The 13,724-nt window shown below is 42.6% G+C and overlaps 2 protein-coding genes across 8 annotated transcripts in view; one reads left to right on the top strand and one right to left on the bottom strand.

Moving 5' to 3' along the window:
* The first annotated feature begins 12 nt into the window (after nt 1–12).
* napbb (N-ethylmaleimide-sensitive factor attachment protein, beta b) overlaps nt 13–13,724 on the top strand; it is a 31,625-nt gene continuing 17,913 nt past the window's right edge. The window contains exons 1-12 of one of the 5 annotated variants that reach the window (XR_009785321.1): nt 13–745; nt 1,342–1,421; nt 1,587–1,703; nt 2,142–2,188; nt 2,352–2,429; nt 2,513–2,568; nt 3,139–3,223; nt 3,408–3,512; nt 3,585–3,653; nt 3,731–3,781; nt 4,450–4,985; nt 5,053–5,138. Coding sequence is in view for 2 of the 5 variants with exons in the window: in XM_061753047.1 (XP_061609031.1) it covers nt 645–745; nt 1,342–1,421; nt 1,587–1,703; nt 2,142–2,188; nt 2,352–2,429; nt 2,513–2,568; nt 3,139–3,223; nt 3,408–3,512; nt 3,585–3,653; nt 3,731–3,781; nt 4,450–4,551 (891 nt within the window). In the remaining 3 variants the exon portion in view is untranslated. Of the gene's footprint in view, nt 746–1,341; nt 1,422–1,586; nt 1,704–2,141; nt 2,189–2,351; nt 2,430–2,512; nt 2,569–3,138; nt 3,224–3,407; nt 3,513–3,584; nt 3,654–3,730; nt 3,782–4,449; nt 6,020–13,724 lie in introns of those variants that run through there. The other 4 variants (XR_009785320.1, XR_009785319.1, XM_061753047.1 and 1 more) reach the window with 4 other exon arrangements.
* Nucleotides 7,683–13,599, bottom strand: gzf1 (GDNF-inducible zinc finger protein 1). Of its 3 annotated transcripts, XM_061753039.1 has the most exons (9): nt 13,530–13,547; nt 13,283–13,394; nt 11,038–11,849; nt 10,173–10,356; nt 9,697–9,860; nt 8,985–9,079; nt 8,755–8,922; nt 8,509–8,666; nt 7,683–8,342 (listed from the first exon to the last, which is right to left on the bottom strand). In XM_061753039.1, the coding sequence occupies exons 3-9, from the start codon at nt 11,838–11,840 to the stop codon at nt 7,743–7,745; spliced, it is 2,172 nt and encodes a 723-aa protein (XP_061609023.1). In that variant the 5' UTR covers nt 11,841–11,849; nt 13,283–13,394; nt 13,530–13,547; the 3' UTR covers nt 7,683–7,742. The 3 variants fall into 3 exon arrangements, with proteins under 3 accessions (XP_061609023.1, XP_061609025.1, XP_061609024.1); XM_061753041.1 differs by lacking the exon at nt 13,283–13,394 and having other exon boundaries at nt 13,530–13,599; XM_061753040.1 differs by lacking the exon at nt 13,530–13,547 and having other exon boundaries at nt 13,283–13,412.

Here is a 13,724-nt window from a genome sequence, read left to right as displayed (position 1 = left end):
AAGGTTCGAATTAATGTACATGTATGAGTATAAATGTAATGTGTAGAAGGAACTGTACTGTATTTGGTAACAAACGAGCCAAAATGGTCGTCGGAGACCTCTAGGCGGCCAGCAGACACTCAACAATATTTGTTTTCATTTTTGTTTGTATTATAAGTGTGCGTTGATGTATTACAATTCATCGTACTAATTAACAAACGTGCACAGTACTGTAATTAAAAACCGAGTGAGTCAATCTTCTGCCGCCATCTGCTGGCATGAATTGTCAGCTACTTAATGGTTGGGTTTGCGTTTTTAATTGTATTTTATGTATGATATTAGGCATTTATTCTCACGCACGTATAAGAAATAATATAGGTTAAAATAAAATAAAAGTCTAAAAAACGACGTTGATACTGACCATCACTTCCGTGCATGGTAAAACATAAGAATTTACATTGAGCCGGGAGTTGTAGTTCTCTACTGCTTAGAAGTGATGCTCGGGCGATGAAAAGGACTACAACTCCCACGATGCGCCACCAAAGTCACTAACAGGCAGTCAGGCGCACTGCCGAGTTAACCCACCGCCTGTAATCCCTCCTCTGACAACTCAACTCTCTGCGGTTCTTTTCTGCCTTTAAACACAAAACTCATCGAGTAAAAACATGGACAACACCGGGAAAGAAAAAGAAGCGATACAGCTCATGGCCGACGCCGACAAGAAAGTCAAGTCGTCGGGCTCTTTTTTGGGAGGGATGTTCGGCGGGTAAGGAAGCAGTGGCGTGATATATTACCTTGGCAACATTGTCGGCACACAGCCTGTTTCTTTACGCGTCTAACCGTTTTGTTATGTATTATATAACATTTAAAAAAAACACAAATAAATGCTTATAATAAACCACTGAAGCGTCAACGCTCGTTATTTATGCAACTCATCGGTTACCCTACCGCTACTGTAAACGAGCTAGTTCGTAATTATATATTTTTTACATCTTCACGACATTTTTTCTACTTTTCGGCAGCTACCGAATCATGTCACGTACTTACAATTCCACCACATCCTCATTAGTCACTAAGAATATTTAGCTTTTAAAAGGGAAGCCATAGCAACTAAAAGGTTGTTTGAATTTGAGATGTCATTTTAAAAAGACAATTAATATGCACTATTTAATTTACGCTGTTAATTCTGTGGCTGACCATGCAGTGATGTGATATCCCTTACCATGATTTAATGGCTGCCTCGTTTATTATTATTACTACCAAAGTGTACTCCACAAAGGTTGTACGCAGATCAGTATGTTACACTATGCAATGATTTATTGACACTATATGTATCCATTCCCCCCTCTATTTTCTGCACAGAGGACATCACAAAGTGGAGGAGGCCTGTGAGATGTACTGCAGAGCGGCCAACATGTTCAAGATGGCCAAGAACTGGAGCGGTGAGATAAGAACATGAATAATAAACAAAAAAAAACTCACCTATAAGTTTTTTTTGTTTTTTTTATTGCACAGCGGAGCACTTTGTGAAGGTGCTGCCAAGTTAACGCTGACTCAAAGTATTAAATGCTAAATAACTCCCTTTTTAAAAAAAATAATTTTTTTAGCTGCTGGTGGAGCGTTTTGCAAGGCCGCACATCTTCACATGCAGCTGCAGAACAAACACGACTGCGCCACCAGTTTCATCGACGCCGGCAATGCGTACAAGAAGTCTGATCCCAACGGTGAGAATATGGACCTGTGACATCAACTCGAAATGCTTAATTTATAGAGTGATCCGGATTAGCGCTCAAACCAGTGGATTTCCGAAGCAAACTACAAAGGAGCCTCTATGGTGTAATACAATCAAAGTTTTCCGAAAGAATAAAATAGAAAATGGAACTAATACGTTCCAAGGTCCAGTTGCTGAGGTCATAAAACCTTTATTAATGGTACAGGCGATGTTTCAAGTTACATTTTAACATTCTTAACTGTCGTACAAGTGTATTAGTAAAGTGTTACCCTCGGAGATTTCCACTGTCCGCAATTTGTTGTCTCCCAGCAGCCATTTTGTGTCTGTTTCTCTTATGCTTAACTTCTGTCCTGTCATGTAAACTAACACTTTTCATGTCTTAACATTACCCTCCTCCTCTTCATTTTCTTCTTCTTTATGCTGCCAAAAGAGGCAATCAAGTGTTTAAATGCCGCCATCGATATTTACACAAACATGGTAAGAAAGCAGAATACCTACTAACAAGTACTTCATTAGGTACACAAGATAATGATATTCAATTCAAAGGCTGTCTCAAATGATGATAATGATGAATTTTGATTGAGAGTGGCAGAAAGGTATTCCTTTAACTACAAAATAATAAGTAATAAACAAATTCCAGGGAAGATTCACCATCGCCGCCAAACATCACATCAGTATCGCCGAAATATATGAGGCCGACCTGGTGGACATTGAAAAAGTACAGTTAGAATTTATTATGGAATTATGAGGCACTATTGCGTGAGAATGTGACATATAACAGTTTGTTTTTCTTCTGCGAAGGCGATTGCACATTACGAGCAAGCGGCAGATTACTACAAGGGAGAGGAATCAAACAGGTATTCTACGTTGGTCATATGTATAAGAAATCCATATTAGAATGGAAGAAAAAAAACAGTGCTGTACAGAACAAATGCATTTTTATAATATTGACAAATATAGACATGTTTAAAAAAAATCATAAATGCATATTTGATAAATATATTTGTTGAAATGATGATTTTCTATGCAAATATCTAGTGTAGTATTGCATTATAGAACAAACAGAGTATAATATGTATTATCATAGAATAACACTAATTATGCTCAGAATAATTGTACAACAATGTGAGTTGATTTACTCTTTAGGGCTAACTTGAAGTATAATAAATTAATTGAAGTTACTGTTTCAAACTACTTTTTCCCTAGCCAGTGATGATGTAGATGTTTTTCTCAGGGGCACTGTCAGTATCTGCTTTACAGATGGGACTTTTGTAAACCTGGTAGCGCCACCTTTTTTAAAGATCTATTTATATGTTCAAGGGATTACCATTCGAGGCAATAGTCTGTTAAGTGTCATCTTAGGTTCCGCCTCTGTGTCTGATGACATCACATATTTTTTAACGTTACGACTTCCTTTCTTCCTGTAGTTCGGCCAACAAGTGTTTGCTGAAGGTGGGGGCCTACTGTGCTCAGTTGGAGCAATACCAGAAGGCTATTGAGATATATGAGCAGGTAAAAGCTAGCCATACATTATGGAGAAAATGGGGCATGGCATTGATCCTGGTGGGACACCAATTGATAAAAATGTACACTTGCAGTCGATATGAGTGTGTGCAATTGAGGATGTCATTAAATGATGTGCTCTGTATGTGTAAATGAGGATTTATGATGTTTATGAATGTGTATATATATGCAGGTTGGCGCCAACACGATGGACAACCCGCTGCTTAAGTACAGCGCCAAGGAGTATTTCTTCAAAGCGGCGCTGTGTCATTTCATTGTGGACGAGCTCAACGCCAAGGCAAGTGTGTCTTTTTAGGAGTTCCTTTACACAGCTTGAGGGATGCTATCTCATCCCCGTGTCTCCCTGCAGATCGCTGTGGAGAAGTACGAGGAGATGTTCCCAGCTTTCTCCGACTCTAGAGAGTGCAAACTGTTGAAGGTAGAGACTATTCAGCTAAAGGTTCTCCTCATTTTAGTTAGAATAACATTTTGCCGTTGTATTTTTTTTTATTAAAGAAACTGCTTGAGGCTCATGAGGAACAGAACAGCGAGGCCTTCACAGAGGCGGTAAGTCTGCTTTGGAGGTGCGCTTTTGAAGATTTGTTAAGTACAGTAAGCCCTCACTTACTAGAGCGAGTAATTGACACCCCACACAAAAATATTTATAATTGCCTGTATTAATTGTGTAAACAGTAAATGTATCCCAAACTATGGTGCCAAAACAGTTCAATAATAAAATTTGAAACAAATTTTACATTACTGTGAAAAATAAATGGCTTACAGATGAGTTGATTGAGAAGAAATGCATATGCACAAGCGGCAAAGACACTCTAAAAACAACCCAGGCTAAACTTAGCTCTTCCTCAACATACGAAGTTTGTCTCTCATATGAGATGTATCACTTCAACTTATTTCCTTGACCACATTTCTCCCTTAATAATAAAAACCATTTAAAAACTGCATATTGTGTTTACTTGTTGTCTTTGAGTAATATTTTAATTTGATGATGGGAAACATTTAAGCGTGACAAACATGTAAAAGAATAAGAAATCAGCAGGGGTGGAAACACTTTTTCACACCACCGTAAGTCGCTTTTGGTCGCTTGGCGCCAACGCCCTAACTTAACAGCAAAGTAGTACAGTAATTTGTCCAAGGAAATATGTTGAAATGATAGCAAATATTGTGTCCTGGTGACAGTCTTGACTCATCTCTGACTTCCTCCCTCCCTCCCGCAGGTGAAGGAGTTCGACTCCATCTCGCGTCTGGACCAATGGCACACCACGCTGCTGCTGCGCATCAAAAAGACCATCCAGGGCGACGAGGGAGACCTCAAATGAGAACGAGCGGACGCCCACACAGACGGACGGGACAAACGAGTCAGCGCATGGTCCCCCCCCACCCCCCAGCCCCAACCACTCACCCACACACACATACATACATACACGACACAGCACTGCTTTACAGTAATGCTTTCCTCCGAATCCAGTCGGAATGTAAAGATCCTCTCACGTGGAGGACTGCTGCATACCTTTTTACTAACTACGCCATGTTAGTCATTCAAGCTTGTCACGTTTTTTTCTGTCACTCCATAATGTGTATGAGGTGTGACAATACAGAAACGGGACTATGGGACTCACGCTAAGTTCTCACAGCGTCGCCACAATTCTGCTATGAGATCATGTACTTGATTCATCTTTTTCAGGCATTTGTGTAAGACTGTTCTCTCTAGTGCTGCGTGGCACCACAAGATTTGGTGGCAACCCAGTACCAGGTAAATGCATGGAAGCAGTATCTCACAGCGTGGCTAAATCTGAATTAATTTTCATGACCGTTTTCAGGCTTTTGCATAGCACACAAGATTTGGTGTCAATCCAATACCAGGTAGATACAGCGCTGGTATCGTTGATTCCGATAAATATTTAAGGTGGGTAAATCTGAATTTGAGAGGTTTATTCATTCTTTTTCATTGCTGAGAAACGTAATTATCGATCAGTATCAATACCAATGTTATTATCGATGGTATCCACGTAACCGCCCATTCGTTGTTGTCACTCAACTGCGGTTCATAAAAGCCCGAAAAAGAAGCACAAAATAATGTGATCGATACTGAAGAATCCATTAGTCTCAATACCAATGGTGGTATTTGCGGTGTTGCAACAGTCTTTCACAAAATCCAGAAAAAGCATTGAGTGAGGACTGTGAACTATGATGGCAGAAGAGTGGCAATTAGCTGATTGCCACAGTCACAAGCATGGCTTCCCCAATCTCGTTTCTTTGTTTCATCACACCTAGAACGAACGAAACAAGTGGAAGACTCCTCTTATTTGCAACTCAATGAAGCGCATTAAAACTTTGCAAAATGGCTCGAAAACCACTAGTGTTACAAATTCAGAGGTGTTTGGAGCAATCATTATAAATATGCATTATATTTTATCCCCAAAAACATTATTACAACGTACTCGCACATTCAGAAAGTTCAGAAACGCATTGAGAGACTGTTAAGCATAAATCAGCCACTTTATTATTTCCTCCCGACATGATTGTAATACCTCAGGATTGTTTTATTTATGGTCATGAGTTTGATTTTGTCCGGTTTCAATGCTGACAGCTAGGCTGCCATGTTGGGAGCGATGTCATCTCATTTCGTCCCCCCTCCTCGCTAAGCATGCCCCCCCCCCCCCCTTCCCCCCCGGGGTCACCTCCATTTACTCACCAAAGTATCCAGCTTCTTCCGTGGCTTTAAAAAATAATAATAATGATCTGTAAACTTGTGCGAACGGAAAATAAAGTTGTATTCTATCCCTATTATGCGCTACAGCTATGTTTATGAGTCCTGCAAAATCACACCTTTTTGTTTTCCATTGAGGAATTCAAAACACGCTGAAATTAATTATTAGTTCTACAATGTTTGTCGTAAAAACGCCGCAAAAATGGGAAAATGTAGAAAAAAAATCCTAATGTTAACAAAAATTCCTGGATCCACAACCAAACTATAAAGCTTTTTTTGTTTTTTTGCTCTAGGCTTTCCCCTAGTTGCAAAGTATACCTGTTTTTCAACAACAGAGCTTCCATTTGCTATAATTACAAATTTCAACTAAATCTTCACAAATTAGACTCATTCTAAACACAATACAGGGGGATTTTAATAGTGAATTATTTTCAATTTCAATGGGGGAAGATGATTTGAGATATGAGTGTTTTGAGTTACGAGTGTGGTCACGGAACAAATGACACCCGTATTTCAAGGCACCGCTGTATTGTTAATGCTCCCTTTGTTCTGGAATTATGAAATCCACATTATGAATTCTTTACATACTGATGAAAGGGCCCTTATGATTTTAATTCATATTTGTAAAAAAAAAAATTATAATAATAATGGGAGGAAAGTCTTGCATTAAGCAAGCACACTTTGTCTTTTCTTTATTTATCCAACAAACATCCGTGGAAAAACAAAACATCGAAACAACTTTTTTGGGGGGGGGGTGTCAGGGGAACATTGATAGTCTTCATCCTAATGTCTAGATGAGACTACAGGATTTTTAGCCGCGATATTGGCCCGATTTGCTATCGTGTTATCTATCGAAGTTTGCCCTACAATGCAAAAATGAAAAGTCTAGCATGTTTGATTTTTTTTGGGGGGTATCTTCAGTGTAGTGTGGCATAGAAACGACGACCCGACGGCATAGTGCCCTGACGTCGGCCAATAGGATTGCATATTGCGACTGGCGCGTCGCCTTCTTTGCTCGTCATTGTCACCATTTATACGCGCACAAACCAACGTTTGCTGAAACTTTAGAGCATGAATCGACAGAACACTGGCATGTTTACGTACAAACGTTAGTGCTAGCACTAGCTAGCTACATGACGTAATGTTGCCTGCTTGTGAGCGGTATTAAAAGTACGTGAACATTATCTCAAGGTCTTTTTGAAGAATGCACAGCCCAAAACGTCCTCTTTGCAGCACCCAGTGACTAGGCCACACATTATTTTTTTTTTTTGTTCTTTATTTCCAACACAATACATTGCCGCAATCATTGTTTTTGTCACCGTGGTAACGGTTGTAGCCCACAGTGGTGACATGTTTTCTGCTCCTGCCTCCCCCGACAGTGTTTGATTTGACAAGATAAAGCTCAATGATCAGAAAAGACGGGATACGGTGATATCGTAATATATGCTGTGTAGTGTTGCCAGTGTCTGACCAAAATACAGCAAGATTTTATGGCAATAATCTGACATAGTGCCACCGTGAGAGACCAAATTTTGTTTTGTAGTCTTAATCCAGGCATAAGGCCTGCCGCACACGGACTGTCCGTGGGTTCTGCATCTACTTTTCATAAGTGGCTGACTGACAGCCACTAGTTTTGCTGCAAAACTGGATGTTTCCAAAAAATTGGATGTTTTTTTTAAACATTTATGACACGATTAAGCGACCAAGTTCAACAGCCTAAATAACCAAAAGAGCCACAAATTGTGATTAATAAAGTCATGATTGTTAAACATGGAATCCAATGCTATTGAGTTACATTTTCTAGGAATTCGCTTGGTCATTGTCTCCTTTCCACTCTGGTGTCCTTTGCTGCATTTGCGCATCTTTACACATTTCGTCAGACACGACCACCGTCTGAATGTCGGGCTGAGCCGCATCCGCCTTGGGAGCGAGAATGGTTTGCGAGACGTCCTCTTCCAGGAGGGACGATATGGTGGGAGTATCTGCGGGGAGCGAGTGGCCGGTCTCAGAGGGGTTCGCCCCAACAGGGACGGTGAAGGGTCCGTCCAAAGCGATGACGTTGCCGCCATCCGACCTCACCACCTGAGTCCCGGGCGGCATTTCAGCGTGGATGACTGTGATCCCGCCCATGTGGCCGTGACTCACCAGGGTGATGGCACCTGGGCCGGCCCACTCGTGCGGCGGGGCGACCGGCTCGGGCGGCAGGTTTACCGGACCGGTGGGCACCACTAGGGCGGCGGTGTCAGCAGTAGAGGTGATGTTGCTTTTCGATGCTTTTTTGGCGGCATTCTTTTTCTCTAGTGGCGCCGCTGCCTTGCTTTGAGCTTTGGGTTTCTTCTCCTCCACGTTGCCCTCCAGGACCACCAGGTAGTTCTTCCACGGAGCATTGGCATCATGAGTCTGAAGGTGGGACACGGTCCGAGGAAAAGGTTTATTGTTTTTAGCTTATGTGTTAGTTTGCTCTCAAGTTAGTGGTTGGCCAATTAGTTTTTTGTTGGTAAGCCAGTTTGTCCGATTTTTGTTTGTTGGCTCTTTCAGTTAAGTCACAGGATGACTCGTTACTCACAGTGGTGTGCCGGCGGAGCGTAGACTTGTCTGTGAAAGTCCGGTTGCACAGGCCGCACATGTAGGGCTTCTCGCCGGTGTGGATGCGCTGGTGCCGCTGGAGGGCGTTGAGCTGCGTGAAATGCTTGTCGCAGTACGTGCAGGCATAGGGACGTGCGCCTAGGTTGGGCCAGGGGAGGATGGGGGTCAAACCACAAAGTCAAATTTCAAACTCTGCCGCTACAGATGATACAAATCAGACGCTTACCCGTGTGCACGGTCAAATGCTGCCGTAGGGAGTTCCTCTGTGCGAAGCCACGTCCGCACTGCTCACACTTGAACGGCTTGGAGCCGGTGTGGATGTTGGAGTGGTACCGCAGGTATTCCTTGGAGGCGAAGCTTTTCCCGCAGGCCTCGCACATGAAGGGCTTCTCACCTTGAGCAACAACAGAACTTGACGACGCCGCTATAAAGGACACGACTGGGTTGTCGTCTTACCCGTGTGGGAGCGTTTGTGATAGGCCAGCAAGCTTTTCTGGGTGAAGCGTGCATCACACACATCACAGGCAAAGGGCTTCTCACCCGTGTGGATCCTAAAGACAACCACACAATGATGTCGCACTGCACATGAACAACAGACAGACAGCACTCAGCTGGAATACATTAATGGATGTTATTCTTCAACATAGAACAAAATGGGCCTGTGTAGTCAGCACTGTGGAACACCAATGGCAAAGTGCATTGATTTATTAGCAGTTTTGGAGATTTGGTGGCTTGCGCAAGGGCACATTGTAATCTGTACAAGTAGAGCCACAGGAGGTCTCATACCCTCCGCAACCCATCTGGTGACTACTGCCTACTCCTTGAATGCTAACTGCACCAAAACTCCTAAACAAAAATGTTCATCCAGGCAAAAAAAAAAAAAAAAAAGTGTTTGGGGATAAAAATGTGTGGCATATGTACAGCTTAAACTATACTTAAAGTAATTGTGGTTTTCCACTACTTCCCGCAGGGCTCAGTCACTATCCGCCGTGAATAGCATAATTAATAGGTTACTTTAATGCATCTTATGCTGTCTAATGGAAGATAATGTAATAGTTATGCCTGTCACTATACCTTGCTGGCATAAACCGATACACGATTTGTAGTTAGTAAATACATTAGTACCTTGACTTGCCAGTTTATTTTCATTCCATAATGAAGCTTGTACCTGTGGTGCATCTTGAGAGCCGATTTCTGGGTGAAGCGTGCGCCGCAGTCAGTGCAGACGAAGGCCTTGATGCCGCTATGTGTCCGCTTGTGCAACATTAGCGATGCCTTGGAGCTCAAGGACTTGCCGCAGTCGGAGCACTCGTGTAAACGTGGCTCGTGCACCTAAAAGTTAGGAAACGGTTGTAACCCAAGTGACAGGAATGGGGGATTGCTCCTAGGGTTGCAAAATTCCTGGAATTTTAAAGTTGGAAACTTTCCATGAGAATTAATGGGAGTTTTTTTGCCATGAGAATGACCCAATAAATGAGAATAAACCAGGAATTTACACAGGTTGGCTTTTATCAGGGAACTTAAATATAGTTGGGGAAAATACACTTTAGGATAATCAATCTGAATTTTTCATGGAAATTTACCGGAAACTTTGCAGAAATCTGCCAGAATTTTTTCACCCCTTTGCAGCTAATTTGGCCTGACCTGTTTGTGGTGGCGGACCACATCCTTCTTGCGCTTGAAGGTCTTGGTGCAGACCTTGCAGGTGAAGTGCCGCTCGCTGCTATGGACATGCTTTTCGTGGATCCTCAGATTGCTGCGGTTGGAGAAGGTCTTTAGGCAGGTCTCGCAGCGGAAGACCAGGTCGGCTTTGACTCCGTGATAAGTGCTGCAGTGACGCGAGAGGAAGAACTGGTAGAAAACCATACTTTTTTGGTCCAGGGAAATTTATCCAAGGACCCCTTTCATAATCCTAACAGTAATTAAACACACCTACGGTAATCCACTGCTCTTTAAAAAAAAAAAAAAAAAAAAAAAAAAAAAAAAGACCTGTTATTCACTGAAAACTCACCAATTTGCAGTTTAGCACTTTCTGAATGTCTTAAGATGCCACAAGATGGTGCGAAAGCCGTGTGTAAATAGGTATGTTTAATTGGAGTTGGGAATTGCTACCAGGGTTGAAAACATAATTGGCAAAATGCGAATTAATCCATGGGCACATATTTTTGATGATGGAATGTTGAAATATAATATACTGGTAGTTTGCTTCAGGGTGCAACTGCGTCCGGCATTACAAGGTTGTTGTAATAAAAACATTCAAATGACAAATTTATTTAGGATTATTATTATGATAGTCGCAAGGTAATGTTTTTGAAAAAGTTTTGAAAATATGGAATTTCAGACATTTGGACAAATTGTTCTGGAAGTAAATTTTTATTCATTGGCAGCTCTGTTGGTGGGAGTAAACGGTTGGATTGTAGTTGACGGATATAAACGTCTATGGCAGTGAATGAGTACCCAGATCCCCAAAAAAATTTGAGAACACTTGTCGGGACAACCGAGCACCTACCTCATGTGCTTCAGGTAGCTCCTCTCGTAGTGGAAGCTCCGCTGGCATTCATTGCACAGGAACTTGGAGGGCCTCTTGGACTCCACGACGCATTCTTCCTCGTCCTCGCTCGGTGACAACAGCAAGGGTTCCTCATCTTCACTCAGACTCAGCATGTCCTTGTCAAAGTGAGGCGAGGTGGGCGAGGGTGTGTCCATGTAGTCATCTTGCTCTTCAGCATTAAACGCCTTGCCTCTAGTTGGGATAGACCTCTGCAGTACTTTGCGGCCACCCAAGCTCATTTTGAGCTTGGTAGTCTTCACCTTGGGTCTTTTCGAAAGCCGCTCTGAGCTCTTCGGAGCCGGTTGACGTTTCAACGGTGTCTTCTTTCTGCCAGTCTTGGTCACTGGGGATAACTCGTCTACCGCATCCGACCTGGACGTACAATTCTCGCCACAGACCCTGGCCAGATCCTCGCAGTCCAAAATCTTGGCCGCCGCTTGCACGTCGGCTATCCTACTTTGGGCCACCTCCGCCTTACCCGTGTACGCAAACTCCAAAAAGTCTGAAAAGTCGCTTGGGAGCATGTTGGAAAGAGGGATGTGGTCTGTGGTGCTGTCCTGTGAGAGGAGGATGTTCCTGAAGTAGCCGCTAGAGGCGGCGAGGACCACCCGATGAGCCTGGAATGCCTGCGAGTGGCCCTGGTAGTCCACCTGTACGGTTATGTCACTAAGGTGTCCCTGCAGCCTCAGGTGGTACAGGGCGTTCAGGAGCTTCTGGTGGTGGGATTGGGACGTGAGCTGGACCACCGCCATGCCCATCATTGAGTGAGTCTGATGGAAACAGAGGTGTAACTACAGTTTATTCAGGGTGGGCGAAAATGAGGTAGGGTGGTGCCATAAGATTCGAGTGACCCCGACTAACGAGTTTTTTGAGATACGAGCTGCCATAAAAAAAATTGCTTTGACTTGCAACCAAAAATGTGGTAGGTGAGGGTTGTATGTATGGTGAACTCAACTCAACTTTACAACAAGCAGGAATTTGGCAGATCGTGAACAATTGTATTTAAAACAACCACATACCTTCGGCTTTAAGCCTGCAAGCTAAATGCTAACACATAATATGAAACTGTGGAGCAACACGTAGGCAGCTAATATACCAATAATCGTGACATATGTTCTTTATCCTCTGCGAAGAACGACTAATATTAGTGTGGCCTATTGAGGAGCTCCATCTAGAGTCAAACTCAGGCCCGGGGGCCAAATTTGGCCCACGATGTAATTATATTTGGCCCGCAAGACCATATCGAATGTGTATTAGAGCCAGTATATAGCACATGCGCCACAAATATTACTAATCCCAGAATGCTTTGCTAGTGTGTTGGCCCATCAGTCTAGACCGGCGAGTGCCCCTTCCCTTCCCTGTCTGTTCACTAAAGTAAAAGTTTGCAACATGGCTGTAACAAAGAATACAACATAATTGAATTTTTTCTTTTTTAAATGCCCTTTATCAACTCCTTGGCAGGGACTGTTAATAGTTTGAAGTTGTTGGCCTTTGAAAAAAGATTTACATCAAAAGAAAGGTAGAAGATGGGAGACAGAAGAATTTGTGTTATCTATTTAAATACAAAACAATAAACAAATACCACTGATGTCTTTTATCGCAAATTAGATTTCTCGTGTTTGTAATATTAAAATTTGTTTATTCCAGATTAAGTGATTAAGCAAAATTTCAATTTGTTTGTAAAAAATTTTTTTTAAAGAGAGGCTGCAACAGATTAACGGCATTTCTATTCATTGCAACGGGGAATGGTGATTGGTGGTGATGGTGAAACAAGGATGATGAAAGGAAGGAGGTTCTCCACTAGGTCAAATTTACACCCGAACTTGAAACCCTAACCGTTGCCTAAATACTGACTATACTTTATTTAAACGTGGGAACGCCGTCGCGAAACAGGCGTAGATCATCGCTAATGTTACATCTAAGCCCAATGGCACTCATGTTGTAACATTTTCCAGCAAGACACAATGCAGTAACGACTACAACCCGTATTATCTTCACATAACAGTACAATGTCTGGGTTGTGTTGCCTTGGCTGCTAGGCTGAACGTTAGCAAAGCTGCCAATACGGCGTTTTAACGAGCTAACGAAAGCTACCGTTAAAACTGTAGAAAAACGCAGAGTTGGAGCTCATATGGCTCATTTTCCCACACTCGAGCGGGTTTGCGCCGCGGATCGCATTGAGGAGACGGATTGGATCTCTTACCGTAAGGTCGCTAAAATGGCAGCCCCCCTGAACGCTGATGCATTTGCGTACCCGAAACGCACGCGGAACTTAATCTGCAGGACGGTGGACGGCAACACCACTTAGTCAAAGTCTTTGGAGACGAACACAAATCGAATAAATAGAATAACTGTTCAGCGTGCAATTAAAATAAATTCAATAATTCACAATTATAGTGTAATATACTACATTGTACATTCAATGACAAAGTGTTTCTTTAACAATTCACCTTCGCAAAAGTTCTAAATCTAGTTTGTCTCCGAAGGTTTGCCGTAGATCTCCTTGCGAGCCAGCGAGCGGTGTACGCATGCGTAATGTGGCTTTGCTGACAGATCCTTTATGCGCGCCAACATCTGGTACCGAAATAAACGATCTGGGATCAGCCTTCACCCCCATTCTGCCTTGAAGTTTCCAATAGACCTCC

Source organism: Phyllopteryx taeniolatus, chromosome 18, assembly GCF_024500385.1.
Source record: "Phyllopteryx taeniolatus isolate TA_2022b chromosome 18, UOR_Ptae_1.2, whole genome shotgun sequence".
NCBI classification, from domain to species: domain Eukaryota; kingdom Metazoa; phylum Chordata; class Actinopteri; order Syngnathiformes; family Syngnathidae; genus Phyllopteryx; species Phyllopteryx taeniolatus.
Note: the sequence above shows the minus strand (reverse complement) of the source record. Positions and strands in the feature narration are given on the sequence as shown.

Coding starts and splice junctions, on each gene's coding strand:
- gzf1 (XM_061753041.1), bottom strand. CDS start 11,840: ATGATGGGCATGGCGGTGGTCCAGCTCACGTCCCAATCCCACCACCAG. Junction 10,357..11,037: donor AGCTACCTGAAGCACATGAG/GTAGGTGCTCGG, acceptor GCGTCACTGCAG/CACTTATCACGGAGTCAAAG. Junction 8,923..8,984: donor TCACAAACGCTCCCACACGG/GTAAGACGACAA, acceptor TTGTTGCTCAAG/GTGAGAAGCCCTTCATGTGC.